This window comes from Theropithecus gelada, chromosome 19 (assembly GCF_003255815.1).
Source record: "Theropithecus gelada isolate Dixy chromosome 19, Tgel_1.0, whole genome shotgun sequence".
Classification (NCBI taxonomy): Eukaryota; Metazoa; Chordata; class Mammalia; order Primates; family Cercopithecidae; genus Theropithecus; species Theropithecus gelada.
The window spans coordinates 33,128,357-33,141,245 of record NC_037687.1 but is presented as its reverse complement, the minus strand read 5'-3'; the positions used below and the strand labels follow the sequence as shown (position 1 = coordinate 33,141,245).

General features: G+C 47.2%; 1 protein-coding gene across 1 annotated transcript in view; it reads right to left on the bottom strand.

The window, feature by feature from the left end:
• Nucleotides 1-12,889, bottom strand: part of NLRP5 (NLR family pyrin domain containing 5) — a 55,810-nt gene that overhangs the window by 26,955 nt on the left and 15,966 nt on the right. The window contains exons 5-9 of the mRNA XM_025368726.1: nt 10,442-10,498; nt 9,395-9,451; nt 7,441-9,034; nt 1,238-1,408; nt 317-484 (exon numbers count right to left, since the gene is read on the bottom strand). Coding sequence (XP_025224511.1) covers nt 317-484; nt 1,238-1,408; nt 7,441-9,034; nt 9,395-9,451; nt 10,442-10,498 — 2,047 coding nt within the window. The remainder of the gene's footprint in view (nt 1-316; nt 485-1,237; nt 1,409-7,440; nt 9,035-9,394; nt 9,452-10,441; nt 10,499-12,889) is intronic.

The window sequence follows — 12,889 nt, the reverse complement described above, 5'->3', positions numbered from 1 at the left end:
GACGAGGTTTCACCGTGTTAGCCAGGATGGTCTTGATCTCCTGACCTTGTGATCCGCCCCCTGCCTCGGCCTCCCAAGCATAAAAATTTTTAAATGAAACTTTGAGTTGTTTTTATTGTGATAAAGTATTTATAACTGAAAATGGACTATTTTAATTATTTAGGTGTGCAATTCAGTGGCATTAAACTCCTGCAACCATCACCCCCATCCACCACCAGAACTTTTTCAGCTCTTTAATTTTTGGCTCTTTCTGTAATGATTTCAAACAAAAGTAAAAACGAAGAAACAAAAGGCAAAAGCCCTACCAGAGACGTACCTCAAAGACTCCAACAAACATTTTGGGTGTTTTAAGGCTTCACACGCCATCCTTACATCCTCTTCTTTCAGGTGGGTGCCTCCCAAATTGAGGGATCTTAGGTTACGGTTGGCAATGAGGGTTCTCCAGAGGTGCTGCAGACCAGAGGCAATCTGCGCGTTCCTAAACCTGCAGGAGACGGAAAAGGGGAGATGCCTTTGACACTGGTGACGTTTTGTTGTGACCTCACTTATCCTTCCCATCCTTCTCCCATTCTAACTTGCAAATTTCTAATTGTATTTCCTTGTAAAGCAACGAATACCTGAGTGCCTGTGATGGGCCAGCTACTGGGAATAGTGTATGAAGCAGTATTAACAATCCCTGCCTTGAAGAGCTTAATCCATCCAAACCCGTCCAAACCTGGTGTCAAGGAACCTGCTTTAGTAACCACAAGGTTTTTGTTTTTTTTTGTTTGAGATAGAGTCTCGCTCTGTTGCCCAGGCTGGAGTGCAGTGGTGCGATTTTGGCTCACTGTAACCTCCACCTTCCTGGTTCAAGCAATTCCCCTGCCTCAGCCTCTCAAGTAGCTGGGATTACAGGCACGTACCACCATGCCCTGCTAATTTTTTTTGTATTTTTAGTAGAGTTGGGGTTTCACTATGTTGGCCGGGCTGGTCTCGAACTCCTAACCTTGTGATCCTCCCGCCTCAGCCTCCCAAAATGTTGGGATTACAGGCGTGAGCCACTGTGCCCGGCCGATCACAAGGTCTTTAGCAACTCCCCACTCTGTGCTTTTGGGAACTTGGTTCCTACACCTTGGGTGGCACTGACGCCCTCAGGCTGAGCTTGAGGGGTTTCAGATGGGTCTCCCCTCAGGAGGTGGGGGAGAGCTGGGACAGCGTCATGGGACGTGATTCTCTCGTAGGGGGTGGGCAGCCTTACCTCAGGGTCTGTATCTTGCAGGTGGGATGCCTCAGCTTGGCACACAGGGTCTTCATGGCCCGCTCTGTCAGGATGCTGCTGCCCAGGTCCAGCTGCCGCAGGTGGGGGTGGGTGCTGAGCACAGAACAGAAATCTTCCCACTGATCCTCCATGAGGGTCTTACCCCGCATCCTACATCAGGGGATAGAAACAGGGGCTCGTGGGATGGAGTTTAATATGAGCAATTGTGGTAACATGTCAGAGAGGGACAGAGCTATCGAGGCACATCCTATGTTGGGGGGGACAGAAATATGGGCTTGTGGGATGGAGTTTAAGGTGAACAATCGTGGCAACATGTCGGAGGAGAGGGACTGAGCTATCGAGGTGAGACCGGGGCAGCTTTAGAGACTCTGAGGCAACTTAGCGGCTGCCATCACGCTTTGCACGACTAGCCCTGCGTCCACCCTGCCTCCTGGATATATTGATACCCGAGGGGGTATGCAGGCATGACTAGGAACTGCCAGCTCCTGAGTCAGATTTTTTTTTTTTTTTTTGAGATGGAGTCTCACTCTGTCACCAGGCTGCAGTGCAGTGGCGTGATCTCAGCTCACTGCAACTTCTGCCTCCCGGGTTCAAGCGATTCTCCTGCCTCAGCCTCCTGAATAGCTGGGACTACAGGCGCCCTCCACCATATGCAGCTAATTTTTGCATTTTTAATAGAGATGGGGTTTCACCATGTTGGCCAGACTGGTCTCAAACTCCTGATCTCATGACCTGCCCCTGCCTCGGCCTCCCAAAGTGCTGAGATTACAGGTGCGAGCCACCATGACTGGCCCTGCATCAGGTCTTTGCTTCAATTCCAGCTCCACTTGAACATAAAACTGTGCAACAGCTTTGGAAAACAGTACAGAGGTTCCTTGAAAAATATTAAAATAGAGCTACTGTAGGACCTAGCAATCCTATCTCTGGATGTAAGCCCAGAAGAACTGAGGTCAGGATGCAGAAGAGGTATTTGGTCTCCTGTGCTCACTCTGACATTATTCATAACAGCTCAGATGTGGAAAACTTACATGTCCATCCATGGATGAACAGATAAACAACATGTGATACGGCCAGGCGCGGTGGCTCACGCCTGTAATCTCAGCACTTTGTGAGGCCGAGGCGGGCAGATCACCTGATGTCAGGAGTTGGAGACCAGCCTCAACGTGGAGAAACCCCGTCTCTACTAAAAATACAAAATTAGCCAGGCGTGGTGGTTCATGCGTATAATCCCAGCTCCTCGGGAGGCTGAGGCAGGAGAATCGCTTGCACCTGGGAGGCAGAGGTTGCGGTGGGCCGAGACCGCGCCATTGCACTCCAGCCTGGGCAACAAGAGGGAAACTCCATCTCAAAAAAACAAAAACAAAAACACAAAAACATGCTATACATACGTAAACAGAGTATTACCAATCCTTAAAGGAAGACATTCTACCGTTTTTGACAGCGTGGATGAACCTGGAAGATATTGTGTTAGGTGAGCTATACCAGTCACAGAAGGAAAAATACTGCATGATTCTACTTTGTTTTGGAGACGGAGTCTCTGTCTCCCAGGCTGGAGTGCAGTGGCATGATCTTGGCTCACTGCAACCTCTGCCTCCCAAGTTCAAGTGATTTTCCTGCCTCAGCCTCCCAAGTAGCTGAGATTACAGGTGCCCACCACCACGCCCAGCCAACTTCTGTATTTTCAGTAGAGACGGGGTTTCACCGTGTTGGTCAGGCTGGTCTCGAACTCCTGACCTCAGGTAATCCACCTGCCTCGGCCTCCCAAAGTGCTGGGATGACAGGTGTGAGCCACCACCACACTCGGCTCATGATTCTACTTTGAAATATCTAAAATTACAGAAAGTAGAATGGAGGCTGCCAGGTGACTGGAGAGCCGGGGAGATGGAGATTATTGTTCCGTGGCTGTGAAGTGTCAGTTATGTGAGATGAAAAAGTTCTAGAGATCTGCTGTACAATGTCGTGCCTGTAGTTAATATTGTATTGTCCACCTAAAAATTGGAGCCATTAGTCTCCCGTCCACTGGCAATCATCTCCTGTCTGAGTTTGTACCTTCCCACGTGTGTGAACAGGGAGCTAACCTCATGGGTTTGCCCTGAAGAATAAAAGAAACAGAGGCCGGGCGCGGTGGCTCACGCCTGTCATCCCAGCACTTTGGGAGGCTGAGGCGGGAGGATCACAAGGTCAGGAGTTTGAGACCAGCCTGACCAACATGGTGAAACCCCGTCTCTACTAAAAATACAAAAGTTAGCCGGGTGTGGTGGTGGGCAACTGTATTCCAGCTACCCAGGAGGCTGAGGCAGAACTGCTTGAACCCAGGAGGCAGATATTGCAGTGAGCCAAGATCTTGCCACTGCATTCCAGCCTGGGTGACAGAGCAAGACTCTGTCTCAAAAAAAAAAAAAGATGAATAGATGACCCTGGAGGACATTAAGTGAAACAAGCCAGGCACACGGAAGGACACATACTGCCTGATCTTCCTCACACATAGAATCTAAGAACATGAACCTCACAGAAACAGTGAAATGGTGGTTACCAGAGGCTGGGAGGGAGGGACTCAGGAGATGTTGGTCAAAGGATACAAAATTTCAGTTAGGAGGAATAAGTTTTAGTGACATACTGCACAGCAGGGTGATTGTAATTAATAATGTGTATCTTAAAATTGCTAAAAGGGTAATTTTAAAATATTCTCACTACAAAAATTTATAGAGGGTAAGATAATAGATGTATTATTTTAATTATTCTACAGTGTATATACATGTACCAAGCTATGACAGTGTACCCCATAAATACACACAATTATTTGTCAAAGAAAAAGGTGAATACAGCCAGGCGTGATGGCTCACGCATGTAATCCCAGCACTTTGGGAAGCCAAGGTGGACAGATCACCTGAAGTCAGGCGTTTGAGACCAGCCTGGCCAGCATGGTGAAACCCTGTCTCTACTAAATATGCAAAAAATTAGCCGGGCATGGTGGTATGTGTCTGTAATCTCACTTGGGAGGCTGAGGCAGGAAAATTGCTTAAACCCAGGAGATGGAGGTTGCAGTGAGCCGAGATCACGCCACCGCACTCCAGTCTGGGGCAACAGAGGGAGACTGTTTAAAAAAAAAAAAAAAAAAAAAAGAGAAAAAAGTGAATGGTAAGCGTAGCACGAGGTTTGTGAACACAAGTAGCTGTGATTTTTTATGACATGTAAATTTCCCATCTCAGTGCTTAGCCTTGTGGCTGTGTACATTTTCAGTCAATCTACAGGAAAATTGCCCAGGTTGTAACTCCCCTGATTGTGGAAAGAACATAATGGGCAAGCCAATCTTTTTCTGCACTGACATGAGCTCTTCTCTCACAAAGCAAGCATCTGTACTTAATTGTTTTCCAACCAAGGGTAGCTGCTATGTTATCAAGGCCTTAGCACACACCAGGTGTTGTGCTGGACCTGTTTCATGTGAGGTGTTTTTTTTTTTTTTTGAGACGGAGTTTCACTCTTTTTGCCCAGGCTGGAGTGCAATGGCACGATCTCGGCTCATCGCAACCTCCGCCTCCTGGGTTCAAGCGATTCTCCTGCCTCAGCCTCCCGAGTAGCTGGGATTACAGGCATGCGCCACCATGCCTGGCTAATTTTGTATTTTTAGTAGAGACAGGGTTTCTCCATATTGGTCAGGCTGGTCTTGAACTCCCGACCTCAGGTGATCCATCTGCCTTGGCCTCCCAAAGTGCTGGGATTACAGGAGTGAGCCACCACACCCGGCTTTTTTTTTTTTTTTTTTTTTTTAAGACAGTGTCTGACCCTGTTGCCCAGGCTGGAGTGCTGTGGCATCATCTCGGCTCACTGCAACCTCCTCCTCCTGGGTTCCAGCAATTCTCCTGCCTCAGCCTCTCTAGTAGCTATGATTACAGGCACTTACCAGCATGTCCGGCTAATTTTTGTAGGTGATCCACCTGCCTCGGCCTCCCAAAGTACAGGGATTACAGACATGAGTCACCATGCCCAGCCCCACTTGAGAATCTGATGCTGTTTTAAACCCATGAGGTTGATGCCATTTCCGCCATATTGCCAATGGCAACAGGGCTAGTTAGTGGCAAAGCTAAAATTCAAAACCAGGTTTGCCCAGTGTACCATATACACCAGCACTCCATTTAGCTCTGGTAGTATTATTAGCTGACATCTGTGAGTGCCAGGCCCAGTTCCTGAGTACTGTGGCTGTGTATACTGTCTCCTGACAACTGGATAGGTAGCTGCCATGACCTCTGTTTTACAGATGGGGAAACTGAGGCACAGAGCAGCAGAGTAACTTGCCCAAGGTCACACCGCCAGGAAGCAGCAGACATGGGCTTCACATATTAGCAGATGGGTGGCCACGTTCACTTTTTTAAAAAAACTTTCCTAACAACTAGACCACCAGGGAATGTCCACATTCTTTTTATTTTTTTATTTTTATTTATTTATTTTTTTTGAGACGGAGTCTCACTCTGTCGCCCAGGCTGGAGTGCAGTGGCCGGATCTCAGCTCACTGCAAGCTCCGCCTCCCGGGTTTACACCATTCTCCTGCCTCAGCCTCCCGAGTAGCTGGGACGACAGGCGCCCACCACCTCTCCCGGCTAGTTTTTTTTTTTTGGATTTTTTTTTAGTAGAGACGGGGTTACACCGTGTTAGCCAGGATGGTCTCGATCTCCTGACTTCGTGATCCTCCCGTCTCAGCCTCCCAAAGTGCTGGGATTACAGGCTCTAGCCACCGCGCCCGGCCCCACATTCTTTTTATTACTCATTTTTTTTTTTCCAGGGACAGGGTCTCACCCTGTCACCTAAGCTGGAGTGAAATGGTGTGATCATAACTCACTGAAGCATTCAGTTCCTAGGCTCAAGTCATCTCCCTGCCTCAGCCTCCTGAGGAGCTGGGACCACAGGCACACACCTCCACCCTGGCTAGTTTTAAATTTTCTTGTAGAGACAGGGCCTTACTTTGTTGCCCAGGCTGGTCTCAAAAACCTGGCCTCGAACAATCCTCTTCCACCCAGCCTGTCCACATTCTTCGCTGCTGTGTTCTGGGTCATAGGAGGACGTTGAGATGGTCCAGAAAAGTGTTTTCTCTAGACCGGCATTATTCAGTAAGCATCAGCTACGTGCGACTATTTAAATACAAACGAGGCCAGGCACAGTGCCTTATGCCTGTAATCCCAGCACTTTGGGAGGCTGAGGTCAGGAGTTTGAGATCAGACTGGCCAACATGGTGAAACCCCATCTGTACAAAAAATAGAAAAGTTAGCCAGGTGTGGTGGTGCCGCCTACAATCCCAGCTACTCGGGAGGCTGAGTCAAGAGAATCACTTGAACCTGGGAGGCAGAGGTTGCAGTGAGCTGATATTGTGCCACTGGACTCTGGCCTTGGCAACACAGTGAGACTGTCTCAAAAAAAGAAAAAAATACAAATGAGTTGAAATGGTGTAAGATAAGTTTCGCCTCCACAGTCTCACTTACCACATTTCAGATGCTCAACAGGCTTATGAGGCTGGTGGCTGTCTTTCTGGACAAGGCACATGGAGTATTTCCATCACAGAAACCTCTACTGGACAGCATGGCCCTGGACTCCATACCAAACAAGTAGTCCACAAACCCGAGTGATCACATTGACAGGAGAAGCTTGCTCACACCTGTAATCCCAGCACTTTGGGAGGCTGAGGCCGGTGGATCACCTGAGGTCAGGAGTTCGAGACCAGCCTGGCCAACATGGCAAAAATCCCATCTCCACTAAAATTACGAAAATTAGCTGGGTGTGGTGGTGTGTACCTGCAGTCCCAGCTACTCAGGAGGCTGAGGCAGAAGAATCACTTGAGCCTGGGAGGTGGAGTTTGCAGTGAGCCGAGATCGTACCACTGCACTCCAGCCTGGGCAACAGAGTGAGACTCTGTCTCAAAAATAATAAAATAAACCACATATTCCTGGGTTTCAACCCCAGATCCTTTCCTTTAGAGTCTTCGGCGGGGCCCTGAATTTTGAAAGACCTTTCCCAGGTATGGACAATGAGCCAGATTCGGGTCCTGGCATTTTAGCCAGCTGGACATAATCTGGGCGATTCATCCTAAAAGAATTATCTGGGACCTTGAAGTCCCTGGAAGTCCTGTCAAGCCCCAGGAGCAGGGACACAGAGCTCAGCACAAGGCATAGGATAAAATTGCCTGCGGTACTCACCATTGAGGAACCACAGGCCACGCCTCAGCTAACTCATCTCTTGGGAAGATCCCTTTGACATCCACCCGAATTTTCCGCAGATACGGACCGTGCTGGAGGCAGAAGGAAGATGCTATCAAGTCCAGGTTCTGGTTAATCGGAAGCCACACTTCTTGGAAGCCGTTTAATGCCGAGCGAACAAACTCTTTGTCTTGAGTCTCGAAAAGACAGCGGAAGGCATCCAGGGTGTCTCCCGGGGCGGCGGCATTGGGCTGCTGACCCAACAGAGACACCCAGTGCAGAAGCTTCTGCTTCACCCCCAGGGGAACGGGACAGCCCAGCAGGACCTCCAGTGGCTTCCTTACGTCTTCGCTCACCAGGCCAAACAAGAAACGCTTCATCCCAAGCAAGTGGATGTGGAAGCCTGCTTGTTGAAGCTCCATGGACCTCTTCGTCTTCTCAACGAACAGAGGGCAGAGAGCTGGCTCGATCTCCAGCCCCTCCAACACGTAGTACAAGGCGGCACAGAAGTCCTGGAGACTGAGGTGGAAGAAGGTGTAGAACTCCTCGCAGTGGCTGTCTCGGAGAAGGATATTCATGTGAAACAGAGTACGGAGTTCAGACTCCCCGAGTCCGTGAACCATGAGGTCGTCACCATCAAACACAGACTTCATGTTCCACACTCCCTCCACAGCCATGCGGCAGAAACGCTTCAGGACAACTCTCTCCTCCAGATTGAGGCAGCGCCGGGCCACGCCTCGAGGGGTGAGCTGATGAAACACAAAAGCGGCGTACAAGCCTGTGAGCGTTTGGCCGAAGGGGGCGATGCTCTCCCCCACCACGTCCTGCAGCTGCAGAGCCACGCAGATCAGAGAGCCCACGGCAGGGACCTGACACTGGTCCAACAGCTTACGGTTGTTCATTATCGCACACAACCCTTGCGTCTTCTGATGCTCACCGATCCCGCGCTCGAGGAGCAAGTGGATTCTTTGTTCTGCGGTGATTCCTCTAACAAACAGGTAACGGGGAGACACGACCTCCGACTTGAGCTTCTCTATGCCCACGTCTCTGACGGTGACCATCAGGAAGGACTCAGGGAGCAGGACTTTCCTCAGCAGACTCTGGATGAGGATGAATGGGGGCTGCTTCTCAGACCAGTCTTTGCAGAGCTTCGTGTCACTGTTGAGGACAGAGCCCAGGTCATCGAAACCATCAATGATGAACAACAGCCTTTCCGGTCGGGACATGATCTCCGTCACTGGAGCCCGGGGGTCTGGCCATTCCCTGGAGATGAACTCTGCGACACTGGTCTCCTTCTTCTGCTGCATCTCTGTAACGGGGAGGAAGAAGACGTAGGAGAACATTCCCTGGTAGAGTCCACCTTGTGCCCAGCACAGCACGATCCTTCTGGCCAGAGCCGATTTCCCAATTCCTGACTTTCCGTGTAGAACCACCGTGTGAGGCCGGAAGCCCCATTGGTCTGAATTAAAAGCACCAGCCAACATTTGCATTTCTGGCCAGTCAGCAGTTTTTTCAAAACCACGACGTACATCCTCCTTCACAGCGAATTTGGTCACCACGTGACTCTTGTAGTCCCATTTGTCACCTCCACATTCTGAAGTCAGAGAGGGTAGAAAGAAAATCAGGAAACAGTTTGAAGAAAGCACTTGACTACTCTTGGCCATATGTTTAGCATCCATCAAACAAAGTTGTGATTTGACTCGAGTCCCCTAGAATTATGAGTTCTTTAGAATTTTGTCTTCATAGTATCTGACTGTAGATAATCACAGTAAACGTGCATAGCTTTATCCATGGGACCGATCGAGAGCGCGAAGGGAAGGGGTTGACACCAGAGACAAATGAGAATGAAGAAAGGCAATCGAAACTACATACCCTTGGCAACTAAACTACTTACACTTCTTTCACCCAACTTTCTTCCAGGAGGGCAACCAAGGAATAAATCTGTTTTCCTCACCTTGTTCTTCTGTCTCGGCTGCTGTGGCACCTTCTTGTTCCATAGCTTGTGAAATTTCTGCAAAAGAAGAATGAATTCCAACGTACTTGTGTTTGTTATTCAAATCAGATATGTCAGACACCCCCAAGATAAGCTCAGTCACGCCATATGTAGTTTTCTGGCCAGTTTAAAGCATGGTAACCACTGGCTCAGCTAGAAGACCGAGTGTGCTAGTACAATGAGCACTAATTCAAGGCTTGAGGGTGAGAGTCCCAGGCTCATTTCTCCTTGGAGAGCCTTGCACAAGTTATTAAAATGAGGGTTAGGTTGGCTTGGTGGCTCACGCCTGTAATCCCAGCACTTTGGGAGGCCAACGCGGGCAGATCACGAGGTCAGGAGTTCGAGACCAGCCTGGCCAATATGGTGAAACCCCATCTCTACTAAAAATACAAAAACCAGCCAGGCACGGTGGTGTGCACCTGTAATCCCAGCTACTCGGGAGTCTGAGGCAGAAAAATCGCTTGAACCCGGGAGGCAGAGGTTTCAGTGAGCCAAGATCAGGCCACTGCACTCCAGCTTGAGTGACAGAGCGAGACTCCTTCTCAAAAAAAAAAAAAAAAAAAAAAAAGTCATGAAGGCAAGACATGTTTTTCTTACCACTGTAATTCCATCACAATTCTTCAAAGGCAGGTGTTCATGTACGTATTAGTTGATAGAAGGAATTAAGAAAATAATTACTGCCACTTAAGTTTGAAGAAAGCCCTTGACTACTCTTGGCCATATGTTTAGCATCCATCAAACAAAGTTGTGATTGACTCGAGTCCCCTAGAATTATGGGTTCTTTAGAATTTTGTCTTCATAGTATCTGACTGTAGATAATCGTAGTGAACTTGTGTAGCTCTATCCATGGGACCGATCAAGAGCATGAAGGGAAGGGGTTGACACCAGAGACAAAGGAGAATGAAGAAAGGCAATCGAAACTACATACCCTTGCAACTAAACTACTTACACTTCTTTCACCCAACTTTCTTCCAGGAGGGCACCAAGGAATAAATCTGTTTCCCTCACCTTGTGCTTCTGTCTCTGCTGCTGTGGCACCTTCTTGTTCCATAGCTTGTGAAATTTCTGCAAAAGAAGAATGAATTCCAACATACTTGTGTTTATTATTCAAATCAGATATGTCAGACACCCCCAAGATAAGCTCAGTCATGCTGTATTTAATTTTCTGGCCAGTTTAAAGCATGGCAACCACTGGCTCAGCTAGAAGACCGAGTGTGCTAGTACAATGAGCACTAATTCAAGGCTTGAGGGTGAGAGTCCCAGGCTCATTTCTCCTTGGAGAGCCTTGCACAAGTTATTAAAATGAGGGGTAGGTCAGGCACGGTGGCTCATGCCTGTAATCCCAGCACTTTGGGAGGCTGAGGCGGGCAGATCACCTGAGGCTAGGGGTTCAAGACCAGCCTGACCAATGTGATAAAACCCAGTCTCTACTAAAAAAAATACAAAAATTAGCTAGGCATGGTGACATGTGCCTGTAATCCCAGCTACTCAGGAGGCTGAGGCAGGAGAATCACTTGAACCTGGGAGGCGGAGGTTGCAGTGAGCTGAGATCATGCCACTGCACTCCAGCCTGGGTGACAGAGCGAGACCCTGTCTCAAAATTAATAAGAATACAAAAATTAAATGAGGGGTAAAACCTACAGTTAAGAATTAAGGATCTTAGAGCCAGATGTTGTGATACATGCCTGTAGTCCCAGCTACGCGGGAGGCTGAGGCAGGAGGATCACTCGAGCCCAGCAGTTTGAGGCTGTAGTGTGCCACAGCTGTGCTTGTGGATAGCCACTGCATTGCAGTCTCAGCAATATAGCAAAACTCTGCCTCTTTAAAAAAGAATTAAGGATTTGAGTCAGACACAGGATTCAAATGTGAATTGTCATATACTACTTGTAAGATCTTCATCAATTACTGAGGTTACATGTTTCTGGATGTTCATCTACAAAAGCAAAGAAATTATTCCTATGTTGTCGAGTTGCTGTGGAGATGATTTAGTAGAGTAATAACACAGCCTCTGGCACATAGTAGCAACCACTGACTGAGAATAACCACTATATATATATTTATCAGGACATAGTTACCATGTGAGGCTAAATACAAATTCCTCTTAGGATCTATGAGAATAGATTTGCCATTTTAAAGAATAATCATTAGGGTGGTCTTTGTCTTGTAAATTAGAGAAAAATTATTTTTCAAAAAACCACAAACAGAATAAAAACCATTTAAGGATTTTTAAGCAAGGGAATAAAGTTACAGATGTAAATTTTTAGATCACCTTGGTTATTGTATGAAAAATGGATTGTATGTGAAAATGAATTGCTTTTGAGATACGAATGAAATGCCTTTAAATACAGCAGATGGGAAGAACTGTGAACAAATGGGTCATATATTACAGGTAGAGACCATGTGATTTTCTGATTTGCTAGATATAAGATGGAGAAAAGAAATATTAAAAAATACAGCTACTTAGGAAGTCGAGGCACGAGAATTGCTTAAACCTGGGAGGCGGAGTGAGCCAAAATTGCACCACTGCACTCCATACTGGGAGACAGAGTGAGACTCCATCTCAAAAGCAAACCAGAAAAAGAAAATGACTTGAAGCTTTTGGTGTAAATGACCAGGCATATAGTGATGCTATGTACCGACATGGAAAACAGTGGAGGCAGATATCAAGCGAACGCTCCACCCAAAAGCAGAAAATATGCCCTTCTCAACTGCAAACAGACCTTCTCCAAGATAGACATATCAGGCATAAAACATGCTTCAAGTTGATGTGCTTTGAAATTATACAAAGTATGCTCTCTTAACACAATGAAATAAGATTAGAAATCAGTAAGAAAATTTGAAAATTTCCAAATACATAGAAGTGAAGCCACAATCGTGTGACCTCAATAGGTCAAAGCGGGTAAACAAAAGGGAATTAAATACTTTGAAATGAGTGGAAACAAAACACAGCAGTATTTACGGTATGTAGATAGAGCCGTGCATAAAGGAAAATTTATAGCTATAAATGCCCAAGAAAGATCTGAAATATAACATAACTTCCCACCTTAAAGCAGCAAAGAACCCTTTTTGGGGTTAGTGAGCAGCAAACTAACCCCAAAATGGACAGAGAACGGGAATAAAGAACAGAAGTAAACAAAATACAGAATGGAAATACAATAGAGAAAACAAACCCAGCAGTTTGTCCTTTGAAAAGAACAAAATTGACAAACCTTTACCCAGACTGACCAAGAAGAAAAACAAAAAAAACCAGACAGCTAAAATTACTGTAGTCGGGAATGAAAGAGGGTCACAACAACCTTAAAGAAATGAAAAGGATTTTGGCCGGACACGGTGGCTCACGCCTGTAATCCCAGTACTTTGGGAGGCCGAGGTGGGTGGATCACGAGGTCAAGAGATCGAGACCATCCTGGCCAACACGGTGAAACCCCGTCTCTACTAAAAATACAAAAATTAGCC